Below are 20,276 nucleotides of genomic sequence, written 5' to 3'. Positions count from 1 at the left end.
ACAAGTTGTTACTCCGTACAAACACCTTTATTCTCTCCTGTAGTCCTGCCACGCTCAGAGCAGTAAGTGATGATTCTGAAGTTATCACTTGGCCTGGAGCTAAGCATAAGCAAACTAGGCAATTATTTAGTGCAGCAAAATGTGGGACACTAAAACAGCCGTGACCCCACTATCAGAGCCCAGAAAGCCAAGCTGGATGCCACATTTGAGAGGGCAGAGGGTGCACAGTCCAGCTAGCCCTGGGGTTGAAGAGCAGCAGTGTCCTTGGGGCAGCAGGAAGGCTGGCTTCCCAGGGACCAGCCCCAGGAGCTCTGTCCCACTTTTGGCCCTTCTCCTCCCTTTTCTGTGGCCAGAGGCCAAAGCCTGGGCTTGTCCCAACACCGCATCCTACTGCCAAAAGGCAGTTTTGTCTCCACTGATAAGAAACCTTGAACAAACCTGAGCAAAAAGCTCTTTGCTGTTGCAAAGGAGCTGTGAAACAGAGTATCCTTAAAATGGAAGTGCTCACATAAAGCTCCTTTGCACAACACTCTCGGTACTGTTGGAGCACTTATTTTGCTGACTTGAAGTGGGATGGTATGCAGGCTTTCTTGTTGCAAAGCGCTTACAGCTTTTTGGCTGAGATTGTCCATGGATGACTATTCAGTTACCCTTGCACAGTCTAAGTAACACTTAATTCCTTTCAGTCACAAATTATATGCTTCTACTTAAAAATAGGAGATACCAGTCTCAAACTTTCCTCCCTAAAACCAAATTTAGCAGAGAGACGTGCAAATGGAATGTCCAAGAAAGAGTTGGTTCAAGCCTCTGAAATAAATCCTTCTCATATCTGAGAATGAGGAGAGATCTGAAGAAGAAAGCATTATCTTTCTCCAGCAATGATAGTCATGGCAATGAATTTCCTAAATTGGGTTAGTTCATAAAGTCTTTCATATTTTATCAAAGAATCCAATACTATAACTGCTTTAGATGTCAGGGTCCATACTTTATATGCAATTACTGTGCTGAAGAGATGTCATCGCCTCTTCTTGTGGTTCAGGGAAAATACGCAGATCTTCTGCTGGTACTTCTGCCTAGAGGCGCCTTTCATCGCAGAGAATGCTATGTCTCAGGTCAGCGGATGGGGCTGTGGATGGGTGGAATAGCTTTAACCTTCCCTCCTCCCTGGCTGGCCCCAGTCCACAGCTGACTGTGGTGGGCAGAACAAGGGTGTGATCACAGCTGCTTTGTGCTCCTACATTTTGGGCCACTTCCAGGGGTACCACAAATGGTCACTTTTACCACAGTTCATTCAAGTGAATTTGCTTACGTGTCTGTCACTGAGCAACAGGTACAATCAACTTTGCAGGGATCAGGACTGCTCAGTGGAATATTTGTAAAAATCCTTTAAAAATAGCTCATGGTATTAGGTAGGGAACATTTTAGACACAAAGTCAGCCATGTAAAAGGACTGTATTTAGTAGTCAGAAAGCAAATTGAGAGCAGAAGTGTAAAAAAATGATCATGCAACATGACGTGAATGCATTCGGCTGCACCTTATGCTTTGGGTGCACTTATCAGGAGTGGCGTGCTGGCATCTGGATGTGAGTCACCCAGCCAATATTGCAAATAACATGTTCAGCGTTGCCAGATTATAGGTCTAAGCAGAAGCATCCGTGGCATATGTACCCACTGAAAGGACGAACAGGTGCCCACTATAAACCTAAGTATTGCATTGCAGAACCCTCTAGCATGCACCTCACTCCTGTACTATTAGATATATTCCAAACTTCTTTAATTGCTTCTGCAGCATCCTGCAGGGAGCTCAAAATCATTTGTATATGGAAAAAGAATTTCCAGGTTTGATCATGACTGTGTTTGAAGCAGCATGTTATTATTTCTGAGAGAATGAAATAATCAATGACACAAAATTATAGTTTCCCTGCCTAGAACAGCATCCCCTTTAAATAGGATGCCAAGAACAATGGAGCTTCAGAAGATATTTATAATAGAGAAGGAAATATCACGAATATGCTAGACTGAAATCCATGCTCTTTATGTCATTTCCATTCTCTGTCACAGGCTCCCTGAAAGTTGCTGCACAAATCACTTTGGACAATAATTTTCTCATTGTTCAGGTGCCCAATTCTAACTGAAAATGAATTCAGCACCCAAATACTTTTCCATTTTTACTCATAGTCCATCTGTAGCTGCATCGCTTCTGTCAATAGGACTGACAGCGATGTTCTGATGACAGCAACACTGAAGCCTCTGAGCAACTCCCTTACTATATTGCTACCACACTGCTGAGGATACTGCAGAAGAACAAGGACCAGAATGGATTTTAACAGGAAACTTTAAGAGAGAGCCTGAATTTGACTGGCTAACAATGTGGAAGGCTGTTTTAAGCACAGTTATTGAGCTGTACATTAAGAAATGCAGAAATGTCTTTTACAAAGAGAAGACAGTAGGGCAGATGATGTGAATGGGCAAAAAATGCAGGGACAATGAATAAAGACTAGGCATCTTAACAGCAAACTCCTGTCATTTAACATCATCATATTCTGTCACTGCTTTTTGACTCAGGCAGCTTCCCAGCTTTCAAGGTTTCAGTTTGCATTCAAGGAGTGAACATCTGTTAACCTAAGAGTTAAGTTTCTCAGCTTCAGCACTGATTCTTACTATGCATTTCATTATACCTGCCACCAATTTCACTGGAAAAATCAGATGCAAGACCTATTTGTAGGCATCCAACTAGGCCTGTTCAAGTGCAGATCAGGTCACCTTTAGTTAACAAAAGTTGCGGGAAAATCTCATTTACATCATCAATTAAAAGCGTTCAGAAGTTTTATAGACCTGAGTATGCAAGTTTGTGACAACCCAGGATGATGCAATTTCTGTCTTTCTCTCTCATGAAATAAAAGCCAGATGTATGGAAGTTAGCACTGGTGAAAGTGACTTTAAGATAATAGTGTGTCATCATTTTATTAAAAGGTCAATAAAAAAAGCCCATTAAAAAGATAAGTGAAAAAATCCAAAGTGCAATCAGCCGTTCAATATTCACCCCTCAGCAAGATTCAAAAAGGACATTCATGCTTTTAAGTTTCTTTAATAATCAGTTTCTTCTCCTTGGAAGAAAGTCAATATGCTAACTTTCAGAATTGAGCTGTAGGTCAAAAGGTTTATCTTTTGACTATTAAAGCCTCAGAGAGAAAATATTGCTTAAGAGTTGATTAAGATGAAATCTGTTTGAAGTGAATAGTTTTGAATTGTATGGAATCCTTGCATACACGAATGTATTTATATGGGAATATGGCGATACAGCTATTCTTTTCACATCACTGATTTTGCTGAAGTTAGTACTGGTGAAACAGTTTTGTATGGCCAGAAAGACTTAGAAACCACGTGTGCTGATGAGCTATGTCTGGTTTCATCCTCCTGCTGTACTGTCTCTCCTGTGGAGCACTACTGCCTGGTGAAGACTGCAAACAGAAGTCTGTTGGGTTTTCCCCTTGTTTAGCATGGAGGGCCAAGCTCTGAGCCATGCTGTCCAGCATGACAGCCACAGAAGAGGAGTACAGGCTGAAAGGTGTGGGGAAAAAAACCCCAATTTCTGGTGTTTAGATGGATTTCTGCCAGCACTAGGAGCATGTGTGTAAAGCCTGAGGAGCAGTAACTGCATCATGATGCCCAAAGGCTAGATGAGGAACTTCAAAGGAGGCTGGCAGTGAGTAGGAACATGCCAGTGGGAATGTTATCAGGAAGGGAGGCTGGGCCTGCAGCCAGCTACAGCCTTCAGCTTAGGACAAGCCTCCCTAAGGCAGCAGAGAAAGGCCAGCCAGGGCCAGGCACTCGCATCTCCTGCTACAGCCCCAGCAGGGAAGTTTCATATCCCGGTCAGGTTGATATTTAGTCCTACTAGTTACCAGTCCAGCAAGAAACATCGCTAAGCTCACTAACCTTCTGTCCTCTTGTCTTTCCAGCAATCTTGACACAGAAGAGCTCTGCGGTAAGTTCCTTTTTTTTTTTTTTTTTTGTTGGCAAGGAGATAATCTATGCCTGCAGCAAGATTGTATCTATCCCTGTGCAAGTGAATGTACCATGTAATATGATTGTTTTTCTGTTTAATCTTTGTAGCTCAAATGGAAAATAATTTCCATTGAAAGAACTCTTGGGGGAATGCAGATGGTTTATAATCTTTCAGACTCTCATCCATTACATGCAGAAATTACTTTGAAAATATTTTTCGTAATCAATACTTCACATTCGCTGAGCTTCAAGATCTGTTCTTATGTAAAGATATATACCTTTTATTTTATTTTATTTCCCTTTCATGTGAGATTTTTTCTAGTTAGTTCATCGCTTTCAGAGGTATGAGTGCTTTGGCAATTTTGAAAGAGATTGTCATCTTAGTACCCAACTGGAGGAAAGTTCATTACTCTCCTCCAACTTGAGCCAGTGAGAACAGCGGTTTGACAAGTTCTATTATCGTTCATCACAAAAAAACTCCTGCAAGGCCTAGAATTTGGCCCAGTTACACATTTCTGTGCCCCATTCTGGGCTGTGAGTCATTTCCCCAAAAGCCTGCTTGGCCTCCAGCAGATCTTACGACACCTGGTTTAGGAGTGCTGCTTGCAGCAGAAAACAATTCACAGAAAGTTTATGCAAGTCTTCCCACAAAATGTCAAAAAAAATTTATACTTGCCAAAACCAATCTAGTTCTGAGGGAAAGATGTCAAAAAATGGCAGCCTGATAAATTTGCTAATGGTCAACAATATTGGAGAGCTATAAAAGCTGAAAACTCTGTCAAGTCAAATGCCAGCTCATTTACTCACCCACAAGATAACTCTACACATGGCCAAGAACCCAGTGAGAGGCACTTCAGCCTGTGGCTTATAAATATATGGCGAGAGACTCGGATGAAGTGAACTGGGCTGTGATGACTTCTGCTGGCTGAGAATCTGGCCAAAAATGTGTAGAACTGGCCAAGGAAGGCAGGGGGGTTTGTTCCGCAAGAGATTTACTGCTGTTGACGTTGCACTGCAGGCTTACAGATTTGCTCAGCACTTGACCCCACCAGCCACCTCAGGCAGGCCAGAGGGCTGAGGAAGATCTCAGCCTGGCATGGGCTCTGTTTACTGTCTGTTTTGGTAAATATGGGCTGCTTCAGTTGCCTTTTAAATCTTTCATAGGGTGCCACTAGGGTGCTTCTCATCTGTGAATCTGGTACTGAGTTTACTCAACACATGCTTAATCTAGTGATTATAAAGCTCCTTCTGAGTTATCTCAGTTCTCCTCAGAAACGAAGCGTCACTTGCAGGATACTAATTCACAATACATTTTCATTCTAAATCATTTCATTCAACCTCTCGGCAATACCAGGTTATGTCACAGTGCTCCTGAAACCTTATGCTTTCATGACTGCCCTGAGAAGCTCAAACTGACCCCTTAAAAGCCTCAAAGTATTGCTAGTTATTATTTCAAAAAGCTCCTATCTAATCTTGTTCTTCCAGTCTGCCATTTATATGTTGTTTTTCATGCTCTTCCAGGTGATCTGATGTCTAAATGCCTTGTCTAATACAGCCTCTAGCTTTAAATTCTTTCTTTCTGTCTATCTGTCTGTCTTTTCTCACACTTTTTCCTTCCTGTGCCTCCCTCTATTGTATTTTGTCACATTGACCAAACGGGAACTCAGGTCATGATTTCCCAGGTTTGCCTCCTCCTCTTGCCGTAATTCCTCTGATTGAATTATACCCCCTGATTTTACATTAGGTCTTTCTGTTAAAATGTCCTTTGCTTTGAGCAGCTACACAAAGACATCCTGCAACTTATGTTATTTCTGAGATTTTTGTTAAAAGTATTTTGCATGCATCATATTTGTTCAAAGCATAATCACAGTACCTGGGACTAGAAGCTTATCTGGCCAACTCATGGTCTTTTTGCTTCTCAGAGAGAAAACAACTGGTCTCAGCTGACCCCGACTCACAACTGCCCCCACTTGATCTTATCTTCTCTAAGGGCTTTAACAGAATTATTCATTTTTGTATCAATATAATCAGATTTAGTACATACACATGAAAACTTCATTTCCTGCTAGTAACTGTAAAGTAGACTATTAAACTGAAAATCTAGTTTAGAAAGAAAATGCAGATATTTCAAAAATAAGTCTGTTTCAGCTCTCAAACTGATCTTCTAAATTTTTGTCAATTTGGCAACTCATTTATTGAAAGAAAATGTTTGAAACACTGATTTATTTTTTTAAGTACTCCAGGAATGATTTTGATGGGAAATAATACAAAATTTAAAAATAAAATAATCCTTTTCATTATAACTCTTGTTCATTTTATATATTCAGATAGTTAATAATACCATAACTGAATTCAGACTTGATAAAATTGATATTTAATGACATAGTGATTTTTTAGTTCATTAATAAGTGACATGGTTTTTCTTCTTTTAGAATATTTTTCCCAGCACTTAGGAGAGTATGAAAATGTTCTATCTGTCTTGGAAGACTTAAACATAACCATACTGAAGGCAATGGACAAAACAAAGAAAGTAAGTAAAAATTGTTAAATTTTCTTTATATTGTATATTTTGTTTATTTGAACATATATCCAGTATTTTTCTTATATAAAGTTACTAATTGCTGCAAACTTATATATGTTTGTAGCAAAAGTCCAGTAGGAAAAGACTTATCAAAATGGTTGAGTATCAAAGCTGTAAAGCTGATCCACCTGGCTCTCAATTCATTATGGTCATACCTGCTCGTATGTTCAGACCCTGCTCATTCATGGAATTATAGAATCATAGAATCTTTAAGGTTGGAAAAGACGTCTAAGATCATCAAGTCCAACCATATTCATACCACATCCCAGCTCGATGTCTGATCAAAAATGCATCAAGACGTTGGGTAATATGCTCCTTATCGCCGGCCGAACAGTTAAATATTCTGTGCAAGGTGGAACAGCTTCAAAAGGCGAGGGAAAGCCCAAACCAGGGGAGGAAGTGAACTTAGATCCTTCAAACCCAGCCCCAGACCCACACTGCAAAGCTGTCCACTGGAAGGCAAGTCATCAGATATTTCAGCCAAAAGTGTTCAGTGAGATCCCATGGCGGGAAAAAAACTCCGATTTTTTCAGTCAATCAATGGAGGGATCAATTGGGAGAAAGCCGTGCTTCTCTAGCAATGCTGTTATCTTTGGCATTCAGGTGTTTGCAAGAGTTCAGTACTTGTACATTTTACATAAACTGCCAAAATAAAAACCCGAAAGTGTAGCTTATTTATTTAGAGCTTGAGCCAGTAAGTTGAATGTTTCTCTGCTCGTGCTGTGCATCTTCCACTCCTAATGAAGTGAACGTGCACTGACTCCCTGCCTCATTGGGCTGGACACGGAAAAGCAACAAATTAGTTTATTCTAGCTATGCATAATGTGTATAAACTACTGCTAAAGGGCAGGACATGTCATCTGATAACTACTGGAAGTAAATAGAACACAGCATTTAAGAATTACTTCAGAAGTTAATTACAGAGGAGGAGTCCCAGTAGAGTAATCGGAGATGTAAGAAGTAAGCATTGGCCTGACTAGAAAATGGATAAGAAAATCTGGAATATTAATAAGTGCTTAATTTGTCTGCTTGAAGAACCCACCTAAAAAAAAACCAAACACCAAACCACAATTTCTTTGATTTTTATTTTCCTGATTGAAGATTCAAGTTTAATGGGTTTTCTCTCTTTCAGGAATATCCCAACTGACTATGCGTTAGAGGTGGCAGAACTAGAGCAAGGCTTACACTGGAAAAAAATACTTTTAATTCCAATTAGTAGACACACTATGTGAACACAGTCAAACAAAAAATGTATCCTCAAATACTCTAAAATAGAGCTTTCTACCAAGGATATGCCCAGCAACTATGACTTTGTATGGAAACTAAATTCTCAATTCAAATTTGGGATTATGCGGAACAGGAACTCAGTTCTCAGGAAACAGATAAGTTATGTGACTTGACTACCTGATAAATCCTTGCAGAGCATATAATACAATTTTCATCTTAAAGAGCCCAAGCTTTATTGAAGTCTAAAATCTGGAATATATCCACCTAAAATCAGAGCTGGAAGCGCAACAAAAGGTAGTTAGCATATTGAGATAGCCTGGATAAATGGTGTTCATCGCCAGAGACACACACTAGATGTGATGTAGCTCAAGTTGGCTCCCCAGCTCAAACAAGCAGGTAGTGGGAAATGAGTGGTCTGGTTATGAATGGCTGTTGGTGTGTATGCAGAGCAAGCCTTGGGCCTCCCCTCCTACTACAGAGTAAAACTTTGTCACTGCTCTGCTATTGCCACCACCTAACCCCTTCAATAACCACTAAGTAATGGGAGCATTTATTACTATCTTCCAAGCCATCATCTAGTTGGAAAAATCGTATGTAGAAATAAAGCCCAGAGCTGAAGACCTACACTTTGGGAGCTACAAGGACATGGTGTATCTAGAGTGGCTGAGTCACTTTACAATGACCAGGACTGAATTTCCAAGAACCAAATTCTCCTATTAAAAACCAAAAGTAAAAACTTCTTAGACTGAACCTGAACTGCACTCTGCAGTCCTCAGGGTGGCCACGAGCTTTCCATCCCCTCTGACTTTTTGTGGATTTAAGAAAGCTCAGCACCTCTAACTATAAGTCTCTGCTAAACTTTCCCACAGTGCACACCACTTCAGGTAGGCAGCTCATTCAGTCTTAAATATTTTTTGGGAAAAAGGAGCAACTTGGTACTTCATTCATTTTATTTATCCAGTTTAGAGTCAGATAAACAATCACCACTCAGTCCTTCCTATAGAAAATCCCTGCTTTCCCACCAATTCATGTTGCCCATACTCAGTAGGTACTTTGCACAGGAGGCAGCTGCCGAATTGGAGCCCTAGAAAAATTGTTCAGCTTCAGTTTCCAAGGAAACCCCAGAGAAGAAAGATATGTCAATCTTCAACAAAAAGCTGAAGAGTGGATCAACATGTCTGAAAAATCTAAACCCCTAATCTATAAACCCTAGTTATTCCAGATATAAACAGAAATAGAAATTAAAACCCCCTAAAATGTAGCATTTAATCTACTTTTCTTTACTTTTTGGCATACATTAATCTAAGTTTGATAACACCAAAGTGAGTGGCATTATTTGACTCATATCCGTATATCCAGTACACAAGTGTGCACCAAGTAGCTTTTGCAAATGAAATGGATTTCAAGTCATGTTGTCTTGGGTTTTTTTTTAATTCATCATCAGTTTTGAAAATCACAACAATACCTTAGATTTTGTTTACAAATACTCCCAACCTGTTCAGCCTTTAGTCAAAAAGATCTCTCACCAAGAGCAACTGGAGTTTGGCAGGGCTACAGACTCCTGGATTTAAATCTAGATCAACCACATTGTCCCCATCACTCCAAATTATTTCCATGTGTGGATATTTTTAACCCAACAGATTAGCAGATAACTGACTCCTGCAAGGTAATTGCAGCATAATTGCTGCGTGTTTTATTGCCCTCTGTGGTTTGAAAGCACAGCTTTCCTGGACTGAGCTCTTCCCCAGTCTTCCAGTCCTGTGCTATCTGAAAATGAAAATATCAAGTCATCTAGGGAACAAAATGTTCCAGTCTTTCAGCAGTTTCAAGAAACCAGATTTCTTTTCATTGTTCTGGGGCCAGATCCCTCCTGCCTAAACAAACTAAATAGTACCTTATGCTTTTAGTGCCTCCTTCAAACAAGGAGGGGTTTTCCCAGGTCTCGTTGCTGTACAAGGAGCGTGAGGGGAGTAAGAATCTCAATTTCAGACATTTTACTAAGAAAAGCAGTTACAGGGCAGCGTATCAGATGGGAAGACAGGAAGCACTCATTGGTGTAGGAGTGGTTCAGGTCTGTTGTTTGACAGGAAGGTGCTAAGCTAAAAATGCAGAGAAATAGATATGGAAAGGAACACCTTTCAGCAGGGAAAAGACTGAGTTGCATTTGCAATCAACATATTTTAACACAAAAATCATCTTACCAGAGGATGCTGGGAACAAGGCTACAGGCCTTTTGTTTTGGTGCTGTTCTCCTGTGGTTTAGTTATCCTTACAAAAGGAAGGGAAACACATATCTGAGCGGTTTTAGAGGGATTTTGGGATTTGATATTTGATTATTTCTCTCCTTAGGATGGAGAGTCTGTGTGAGTTACGTATACAGGAGTGGTTAGAACAGATTAATCATCAGTGACAGTTGTTTTTCTTGTACCTGCCGGGTTGGTATTTTCCTGATCAAAGTACAAGCTGGGATAGTTCTGTTTATCTTGTTTATTCTTCATTTTATATACAGAAAGCATTAAAAATAAAAGACTTGGCAAGCCTTTACAAACGCATTGGAAGGCTTGTTTCTTTAATAATTTTTTCTGGTGTCTTTTATAGCAAAACACAAGCATATTTTATTAAAACATTTAATTTTAACTTTTTTATTATCCAAATAGACATAACATTTTCAGCAAGCTGCATTTTTATTACATTCTGTATGTACATTGCAGTCACATATAAATACAATGAAGAGAAAGTTTGCAACCCACAGCACGGAAAATAAAATCTGCCACTCAGTAATGATGTAGGTAGATAAAAATAGACCAGTTTTTCTTAGGTGCTTGACATCTTGGATCTATTGACTTGCGAATACTGAAAATCAAAAACTTGCAAACCAAAGAAGGTGTCTTCCTTAGGTTATCAAGCCATAAAATTGTTGCTATTTGTCAGCTATTCAGTAAGAACAAGGTTTGCTCTATCATTTTTATTTCTGGTATTGCTATAGCTTATTGCAAATGCAACCTGCTGGTGGTGGTGAACTATTCATTACTCAGTAACCTAGCAAAAGCTCATTTAATCACCAAAAATGTCATTTTCACATGAAATGGAGTTTACAATATAGAAGTATTCAGGGGTTTAAACATACGCACCTAGTAGTATTTTAGAAAACCTGGGTTATTCAAGGACGTCAAAGTGTCTGCACAGGCCTGACAAATAGCACACAGGACCTCCAGGAGACCCAGGGGCAAAAGGAGACCTCCTTCTTGGGCAGCAGCTGGAAGCCAGGTGGGGCTCTGTATGGCACCAAACTCCAGTTAAGGTACTCGAATAGCTCTGAGGCTTCCAGAGGATTTTTCCCAAGGAACTGTCTCACAGAGGAAAAGCTGGTGATATCACTGATCCGACAGTGACTTTTTATCACAGTCATAACACCCATCTGAAGTTCACTTTTTTCACCAGCTGAGGTGCACTCCCTTCTCCTCCTGCCTCCTGCCTTCCCTTTTGCCAACAGCACGGGGTAGTTTTCCAGCCAGGACGCATCCCCATGTGTCCCACTGGCACCACCACTGGCACCCGCACAGCGAAGGCTGGCAGCAGAGGCCTGGGGGGAAGCAGGCACCACTTCAGATTATTTTAAACCCCCTGCTCCCCAGAGCAGTTCCTATGGCAGAGTTGATGAAAGTCTAACCAGAGCTGGCTGGTGGCCAAGTGACTGTGCCAAGGGGATTTCAGGATGGGACATGCTTCCTGCTCCATGATTTCAGTGGCTGTCGGCTTGAGCCTTACCTAACACATTACTCTATCACGGAGCTGATGATGGTCTTGATGTACAGCATACCAGCTCTTGACTTACTTCCATAACAACAACAACAACAGTTCAGACTTTTGGCATTGGCACATCAGCGAAATGGCAGGAACTGGGAATCGCTGAGAGCAACTGAGCCCGGCAGAGATGCTTCCTCGGGAGAGCGGCACTAAGTGCCCATGTAGTTGTTTCTGTTTTCTTGCAAATGGAGACCACCCTGTGAGCTGTCTCAATAGTGACTTAAGATCACCACACCCACCGTGAAAGTGATTGAACTTCCAGCAACAAAAAGCTTCATATCTAACCTTTTTCTTAGGCTATATTGATCATATTTATTACATCATATATCTTAATGTCAAGAGGAAATGATGCAAAAGATTCTATGTATTTTTTTTAAAGTAAACTGAAACTGGCTTTTATAGTTAACAGTGCTTATAAGATGAAACTTTGATCCAGTAAGAGTGGAGCTTGACCCTGTATAACTTTATATCTAAAGCACAAATCCAATAACTCTGACACAACAGCAACCTCCTGGATAGACTTGGGTAGGACTTTTGTACAGCCAATAGAAAGCATTTATCTATTTAAATCTAAAGTAAAGGGAACATCAAAATAACCAAGAAGGACTGTCAGCACAGTTGGAAATTGTTTAAACAAATATTGAAGATCCCCCCCGCCCCCTTAACCTGTTCCTCTGTGTCATCTTTTCATCATCCTTATTTCATTGTTTTCATTACATTTCTTTACATTTCTTTTCTTCCTCAAAACCACTGGGTTTGATAGGCATGGTCCAGGCCTCAGCACCTCACAGTGACTGTGTCTCTCTGCAATTGCCAGCATGACAGCGTATTTTTTTCCAAATATTTTATTAGTTTTTCAGGATTCTGCACTTGTTCAGGGGTGAAGTTCCAAAACACTGGAGGTGCCCACTGTTCTAGATACTTGCCCATATTATCCCACACACCCTGCCACTCATAACTATCCAGCCTCGGGGCAGATCTCTGGGTGGCATTCTTAAATAGTTGTTTAACCCTAAATGAGACCTGAACCACATTCAGGAGACATAGCAATAGGAGCATGCTGGTTTGAACATCCCAAGGGTATTCAGCATTCTTGAGAGCTGTTCTAACTAGTCTGAAGGAGAAGGGGGAAGTGAAGGAGCGGAGGAAAGTGCGTCCCCTTTTCTCCCCCATAGATTGACTCTCCAAGGAGAAAAGGTAAAGAGTGTAATTATTAATAGTTTCCATGAGATGGCTCCCAAAGTACAGAGATAAGAGCAATGCTGAGTACAAATACCAGATTAGTCTTCACAAACATATCATATCATAACCCAGTTTTACACAGTACACCAAAACATTAACTTTGATCCATGTTGCAGAGATGATAAACAGGATCGCAGGGAATACAGCAAGCTAGGCTTTACATAACACAACCCTGAGAACAAATAATACAACATTGTGACTAGCAACTATTAAACTAATATAATGGATGCTTATAAAAAAATTGTTTTAACACACCCTGGCCAGATATGTCATTATCTAAAACCATTCAAGCCCCACATTGGGCACCAAAAAGACTGTTGTGGTTTAACCCAACAAGCAGCTAAAACGACCACACAGCCCAGTGGGATGGAGGAGAAAATCAAAAAAAAAGAAAAACTCTTGGGTTGATAAAAACCCAGTTTAATAGGATAGAAAAGGAAGATAATTAATAATACTCACCATCACCATCATCATCATAGCATATACAAAACAAGTGATGCACAGCACAATTGCTCAGCTACCAATGACTGATGCCCAGCTAGTTCCCGAGCCACATCCTTCCCTGTCCAACTCCTCCCAGCTTATATGCTGAGCATGACATCATATGATACGGAATATCCCTTTGGTCAGTCTGGGTCAGCTGTCCTGGCTGTGCTCTCCCAGCTTCCTGTGCACCTCCTGCAGAAGGCTCATGTCTCCTCACTGGCAGGGCCTGGGAAGCTGAAAAGTTCTTGAATTAATTGTAAACACTGCTTAGCAACAACTAAACATCAGTGTGTTATCCTTATTTTCATACTGAATCCCAAACACAGCACTATACCAACTGCTAGGAAGAAAATTAACTCTATCCCAGCCAAAACCAGGACAGTACAAGATCTTTCTCATATAGATGAAAGCCAGAAAGTGTTTTGGCTAGAATAATTAATGTGCATTTTTTTGAAAATTGAATTGAGATGACCTCTGATTGCACACTCCTCCTGTAAACATAAGAGGTACAGTGCTTTTGGAGAAAAAAGCACTGCAGACTTCCATGGAAAGGAATGGCAGGCAAGCATAGGAAATGAAGGATGGGGCATTGCAAAATTGCACTTTTTCAGACTCTGTAAAAAGTCTCATGTTCTTTGCTTTGGAGGGACTTCCTTCCTTCCTTTGCAACTATTGTATGAAGGACACCAAATGATCTGTCTGTGATAGCTGGGCACTGGACTCTGTGAGGTAGGAAACACCACTTAAGCATCAGTAACCGTGACTCATTTATATGCAAAACGTAAACATATTAAGTTTAGGATGGAAATGAAAGATAATTCTTATTCAATAGAACAACTGAGTTCTGGAATAGCCTTCCAAGCATTTGGGAGCAAAAAACAGTGTAACTGCTTTTTACATGTTTCTTGCAAAAACATAGAAAAGGGAGTCTGTGGTGTGTACAGCAAGATGCTGGATTCAGTGACTGACACAGCATGTCTAAGTCTTTTCTCCTATGAAATCATTCATTTTTTACTTTGCTCACAAAAACCCAAAGCAAAGTGAAGTCAATGCAGCCTTGTTATTACTAGAAAACTTCTTGATTAGTCTAAAAATAGGAACCAGTCAAAGAGAAGATTATAAGAGCTGAAAGAGTAACACAGGGACATGCAATTTAGTTACTGATGGTGCATTTATGGTAATTATGTAAATCACTGCACTCTGGAGAGTTGATACCCATTATAAACCAGAATACCTAGATTTTTTAAATTGCATATTTCAGTAATAGTAATAGCAGTGAATATGTAAATTATTATATTGCAAATCAAAATAACTGAAAAAAGGCTAGACAAACATATGTCAACAATAGATTTCCACAACTAATGTTCTGTTTGAGCAAAAACAAAGTTTTAAATTTTTTTTGTTGATGTTTTCTCAAAATCTGTGTTAAATTGGCTGGTAACACTTTTTGCACGTGATTAGAATTTATTAAGAGTTTCCACAGAATCTAGGGTTTTTTGCACTTTTTACAAATGCACCTTTTGTGGAATTAATGTCATGAATAGCTGCTGCCAAAGAATAACTTAAGGCAGGTATGACTCAGTTTATCCTGATTATTAATTTTCATGCATTGGCTTTGAGTCTAGTTCATTTGTTCCTTGTATTTATCACTGAGTTTTCTGAGGTCAGCATCAGTCTGAAATACCATAGCCATCTCCCATCTTGGTATTTTAAAGTGGACAAAATATCGAGATTCCAATGGAAATGAAAAGCTAGAACAAAGAGGAGTTATTCATTTTATTACTCCTTATAAAGAAATACAAATCTGTTCAGGATGAAGATTACATAAAACACTGACGGCAAACAAATGAACAGCAGTGGTACATACTGCAGCATGCAATGATTAATACTTAATACTGTAAGCAAAGTGACAAAAAATACTGCTATCTAATATATTTCTTAACTGCACTTAAGTTTATTCTTCCTGTATATTTGATTGCATCAGGCTGTCTTTTTATGACAGTTAACTCTATTGCATTAGTTTAATTGGACATATATTGTATCTCCTCCCATTACAGCGAGTAGGGGGTTTGATTCTCGTAATTATTTGGAAAATGTAAGGTACTGATTAAAAGATCATAGGTGAAGAAGAGTTTCATGAAGACTGAGTACTTTCTAAATTCCACATCAGAAAACTTCCTCTAAGAATATTTATCATCCAGCTAGTCGAGCAAACTGCAGACTCAGGATTTGTCTTTCTTGCATTAAAGGCGTGTTTTCACATCCTATCAGCTATCTTCAGGTACCTTCAGTGGCTAGGCACCACTTAATACCATGGAGGGGAACGAGGGTTGAAAGATTTGCTGTAAATTCATGCTTTTCACAGTGGAGACAAAGGGAAAGACAGAGACAGAAAACCAATAAAAGATGCGGCAGCCTACAAGTTAGGCATTACGTGCCCTGCACTGCCAGTGTCCAGCCTCAGGAATACAAAACTGGATGCAGAAGAAAACATCCTGCCCTTCCAGGCAGATGTTGGCTATGTTGCAGCAAAAAAAAAAAAAAGCATGAAATATTGGGCCAAAAGAAGAAAAAAAGATTATTTTAGTAAAAAAAGAAAAAGTTCAATTTTTCATTCTAAGAAATAAATAACAATAATTTCAAAATTTCATAGATACTGTTCATTCAGAGAAATGACAAGTATGGTGCCACCACCACCTCCATTTCTTACAGGCATTTCATTCAGCTCTAATATCAGACATACCCCTCTAAAATAGTAAGAGTGTTCAACATTGTATCTATGAAATGAGAGAGGATTCTAAGCAGTTGTTGAAGAAAGTCCTTGAGATTAGACTTTCTTGACTGAACTCTAAAGAATTGTCAAAGGTTTTTCAGCAAAAGAGAAAAAAGTGGAGTAAAGCAGATGCCTTAAATGTATTTTTGTGTTGTTTAAATTTCAAAGCTTTATCAAGTTAAAATTTTGGGGAGAATTTTTTAACCAATCCTTACTGAGTAATCAGAACTCAACAAAGAGATAAAAACTGTAACATCAAAATATCAGAGCAATAACTGAACTTGTTAATAAGCTCAGGCTGCATTAGGCTTTTAAACATGGAATCACAGAATGGTTTGGGTTGGAAGGGACCTCAAAGATCATCTAGTTCCAACCCCCTTGCCATGGGCAGGGACACCCTGCAATAGACCAGGTTGCCCAAAGCCTCATCCAACCTGGCCTTGAACACTTCCAGGGAGGGGACATCCACAACCTCTCTGGGCAACCTGTTCCAGTGCCTCACCACTCTAATCATAAGAAATTTCTTCCTAATATCTAATCTAAATCTACCTTCCTTTAGCTTAAATCCATTACCCCTTGTCCTGTCACTACACTCCCTCATAAACAGTCCCTCTCCAGCTTTTTTGTAGCCCCCCCTTTAGGTACTGGGAGGCTGCTGTAAGGGCTCCCCAGAGCCTTCTCTTCTCCAGGCTGAACAACCCCAACTCTCTCAGCCTGTCCTCGTAGGAGAGGTGCTCCAGCCCTCTGATCATCTTCGTGGCCCTCCTGTGGACTTGCTCCAACAGGTCCATGTCTGTCTTGTACTGGGGGCCCCAGAGCTGGACACAGTATTCCAGGTGGGGTCTCACGACAGCAGAGTAGGGGAGGGAATCACGTCCCTCAAATGCTGGTCCCGCTTCTTTTGATGCAGCCCAGGACACAGTTGGTTTTCTGGGCTGCAAGTGCGCATTGCTGGCTCATGTTGAGCTTCTTGTCCACAGCCCGCCCCCCCAAGTCCTCCTCCTCAGGGCTGTTCTCAATCCATTCTCTATCCAGCCTGTATTTATGCTTGGGATTGCCCCAACTCATGTGCAGGACCTTGCACTTGGCCTTGCTGAACTTCATGCGGTTCACACAGGCCCAACTCTCAAGCCTGTCAAGGTCCCTCTTGATGGCATCCCTTCCCTCCAGCATGTCAACTGCACCACACAGCTTGGTGTCATCAGTAAACTTGCTGAGGGTGCACTCAATCCCACTGTCCACATAGTCAATGAAGATGTTAAACAACGCTAGTCCCAATGCTGACCCCTGAGAAACACCACTCATCACCGGTCTCCACTTGGACATCGAGCAGTTGACCGCAACTCTCTGAGCGTGACCATCCTGCCTCTTCCTTATCCATCAAGTGGTCCATCTGTCAAATCCATGCCTCTCCTGTTTAGAGACAAGGATGTCATATGGGACAGCATCAAATTATTTGCACAAGTCCAGGTAGGTGATGTCATTTGCTCTTCCCTTATCCGCCAATGCTGTAACCCCATCACAGAAGGCCACCAAGTTTGTCAAACACAATTTGCCCTTAGTGAAGCCGTGTTGGCTGTCACCAGTCACCTCCTTATTTTCCATGTGCCTGATCATAGTCTCCAGGAGGGTCTGCTCCATAATCTTGCCAGGCACGGAGGTGAGACTGAGCAGCCTGTAGTTCCCTGGGTTTTCTTCTTTTTCCTGTCCTAAAAATGGGGGTTATGGTTCCCCTTTTCCAGTCAGTGGGAACTTCGCCGGACTGCCAGGACTTCTCAAATATGATGGAGAGTGGTCTGGCCACTTCATCCACCAGTTCCCTCAGGACCCGCAGATTCATTTCATCAGGTCCCATGGACTTGTGCACCTTCAGGTTCCTTAAATGGTCTTGAACCTGATCTTCTCCTATGATGGGCAGTTTTTCATTCTCCCAGTCCCTGCCTTTGCCTTCTTGACCTGGGTGGTGTGGCTAGAGCACTTGCCGGTGAAGACTGAAGCAAAATAGTCGTTGAGTACCTCAGCCTTCTCCATATCCTGGGTAACCAGGTCTCCCATTTCCTTATGGAGAGGGCCTACATTTTTCCTAGTCTTCCTTTATTGCTGACCTACTTATAGAAGCTTTTCCTGTTTCTTTTTTTGTTTTCTTGTTTCTTTTAAGAACTGTTCCTACTGCAGGCTCAGTTGTTTCTCATATTCTACTTTTTCTAGCTAAAATAGCTAGAAAACTGATTAAATGCAGTCTGTAGATTCCTAAAAAGAACCATCCAGAACATTTTTTTCTTTTGACCATGGCTGACTTGACCTAAATTCCTTGGGTTGTTTTTTTATCATTCCCTAATTTTTGATGAGACAGAGTTGCCAGTGGTTAGAACCAGAGTCTGGATGCTTTTTGCGTAAATCCATTATTCAGCTGTTCATCTGTAAACTCAGCTGAAGAGAGTAATGCTGGTGATAGTGCTAATTATATCACCAGTCGCATCCTGCTATAAGGCAGAGATGACCTTATGAATAAACAGCTATTTTTATCTAGGGACATTATTAAATAAGGCTTTGGAATTTCATTTCATAGGATTTTCTATCTATAAAATTTATTAAAGGTCATGACTGTTAGTGCAAGTCAAGTGAAACGCAGATAAATTCAAAAAGCTGCAGGCGATGAATTCTGAGCAGTCGTGCAAGGATTTTCTAGGGCTTCACCCCTTTCCTTCGAGCTCCTTATCAGAGTAATGAAAACTCTTGGGAACTTCTTTGATCTTTTTTTGTGGAAGTCTTATACCTACTGGGTCAGAAAGAGACAACGTTCAAATTTTTGCTGGTAGCAGGGAAGATGCGTCAAATAGTCAGAACTTAAACCAAACAAAACCAACTAACCAAACAAACAAAAAATCAAACAAAAACAAACAAACCCCCCCCCAACTTAATTAAGTTAATATCATAGAATTCGAGAATGGTTTGGGTTGGAAGGGACCTCAAAGATCATCTAGTTCCAACCCCCCTGCTGCGGGCAGGGACACCCTCCACTAGACCACGTTGCCCAAAGCCCCATCCACCCTGGCCTGGAACATTTCCAAGGAGGGGGCATCCACAGCTTCTCTGGGCAACCCGTGCCAGTGCCTCACCACCCTCATAGCCATACCTTTAAACATAAAAGTGCTTAGAAAAAACTTCACAGCAGAAAAAGAAACATTTAAAAATCTAGCCATTCTCCTGTACCTATCATTCTCTCAGTACCTATCAAAACCACCAACAGCTTAGATGTTTTCTTTGTATTCTTACAACCTTCTTCCAGGAGCAATGGCGTTACACATATCCTTGCTACCTGTTGATATAAAACACAGCTAAACCACAGTTTCTTGTGTCTAAGCTGCATGGTACACTTAATAATAAGACTCTTGGCTGCCTGTTTTATTTCATTGCTCTTATGCCAGCACTGCAAGTGGTTAGCAGAGATTGTCACTGTTGCAGTTCTCTAGGCAGATTTTAAATGTAATTTATTCCTAACAATACTTTGATAAACTTATAAAGTTTGTATCACATGCTAAAACTGAAGTTGAATCTATGTGATAGTTTGGCATGTTATGCCTTTGCTTATTCTTACAATGAGGATGCTGTAAAAGTTGCATTTGTGTGAAGTCAATGCAGTCGGCATCTCTGGATATGGCTTCTATTGAAATTATGATTTTATTCTTACTCTGTTCTGGCTCCGTCCTACAGTCTGAAGAATTAGATCTTAATGATTGAAATGAAAAAGTCTTGAATTCTTTTACATTTTAGTACAGTTATTCTGACTAATTTAATAACTTCAATTTAAAGTTTTAACCCAAGGCATTGTCCTACTAATGTAGGATCTAAGCACATAGGGCAGGAAACGTTCCATGATCAAAGGAAATTTAAATAGATTATTCCTTAGTGAGTTTTACTCAATAATAACTACTTTTCAGTTGCCCTGGGGTTATTTTCTGTAAAGATAAGCATAAACAATTTTTATGAAATTATTTTGATATGACATATAAAATAGGAAATAGAAAATTGCAAAGTAACATAACATAATAAATAACTATTATAAGTAATGTTACAAATAAAATAAAGTACAAACAAATAAGTTATAAAGTAAGTGTTATATAACATAAACTACTCCATAGCAAAATAGCA

At 40.2% G+C, this 20,276-nt stretch overlaps 1 protein-coding gene across 1 annotated transcript in view; it reads left to right on the top strand.

Annotated features, from left to right (window-relative positions):
* Window positions 1-20,276, top strand: part of NECAB1 (N-terminal EF-hand calcium binding protein 1) — a 67,262-nt gene that overhangs the window by 26,441 nt on the left and 20,545 nt on the right. Inside the window, exons 4-5 of the mRNA XM_075743750.1 lie at window positions 3,963-3,988; window positions 6,441-6,538. Of these exons, the coding sequence (XP_075599865.1) occupies window positions 3,963-3,988; window positions 6,441-6,538 (124 nt within the window). The remainder of the gene's footprint in view (window positions 1-3,962; window positions 3,989-6,440; window positions 6,539-20,276) is intronic.

The sequence above is a fragment of the Balearica regulorum genome, chromosome 2 (genome assembly GCF_011004875.1).
Source record: "Balearica regulorum gibbericeps isolate bBalReg1 chromosome 2, bBalReg1.pri, whole genome shotgun sequence".
Taxonomy (NCBI): domain Eukaryota; kingdom Metazoa; phylum Chordata; class Aves; order Gruiformes; family Gruidae; genus Balearica; species Balearica regulorum.
This window is presented reverse-complemented; position numbering and strand designations above follow the sequence as displayed.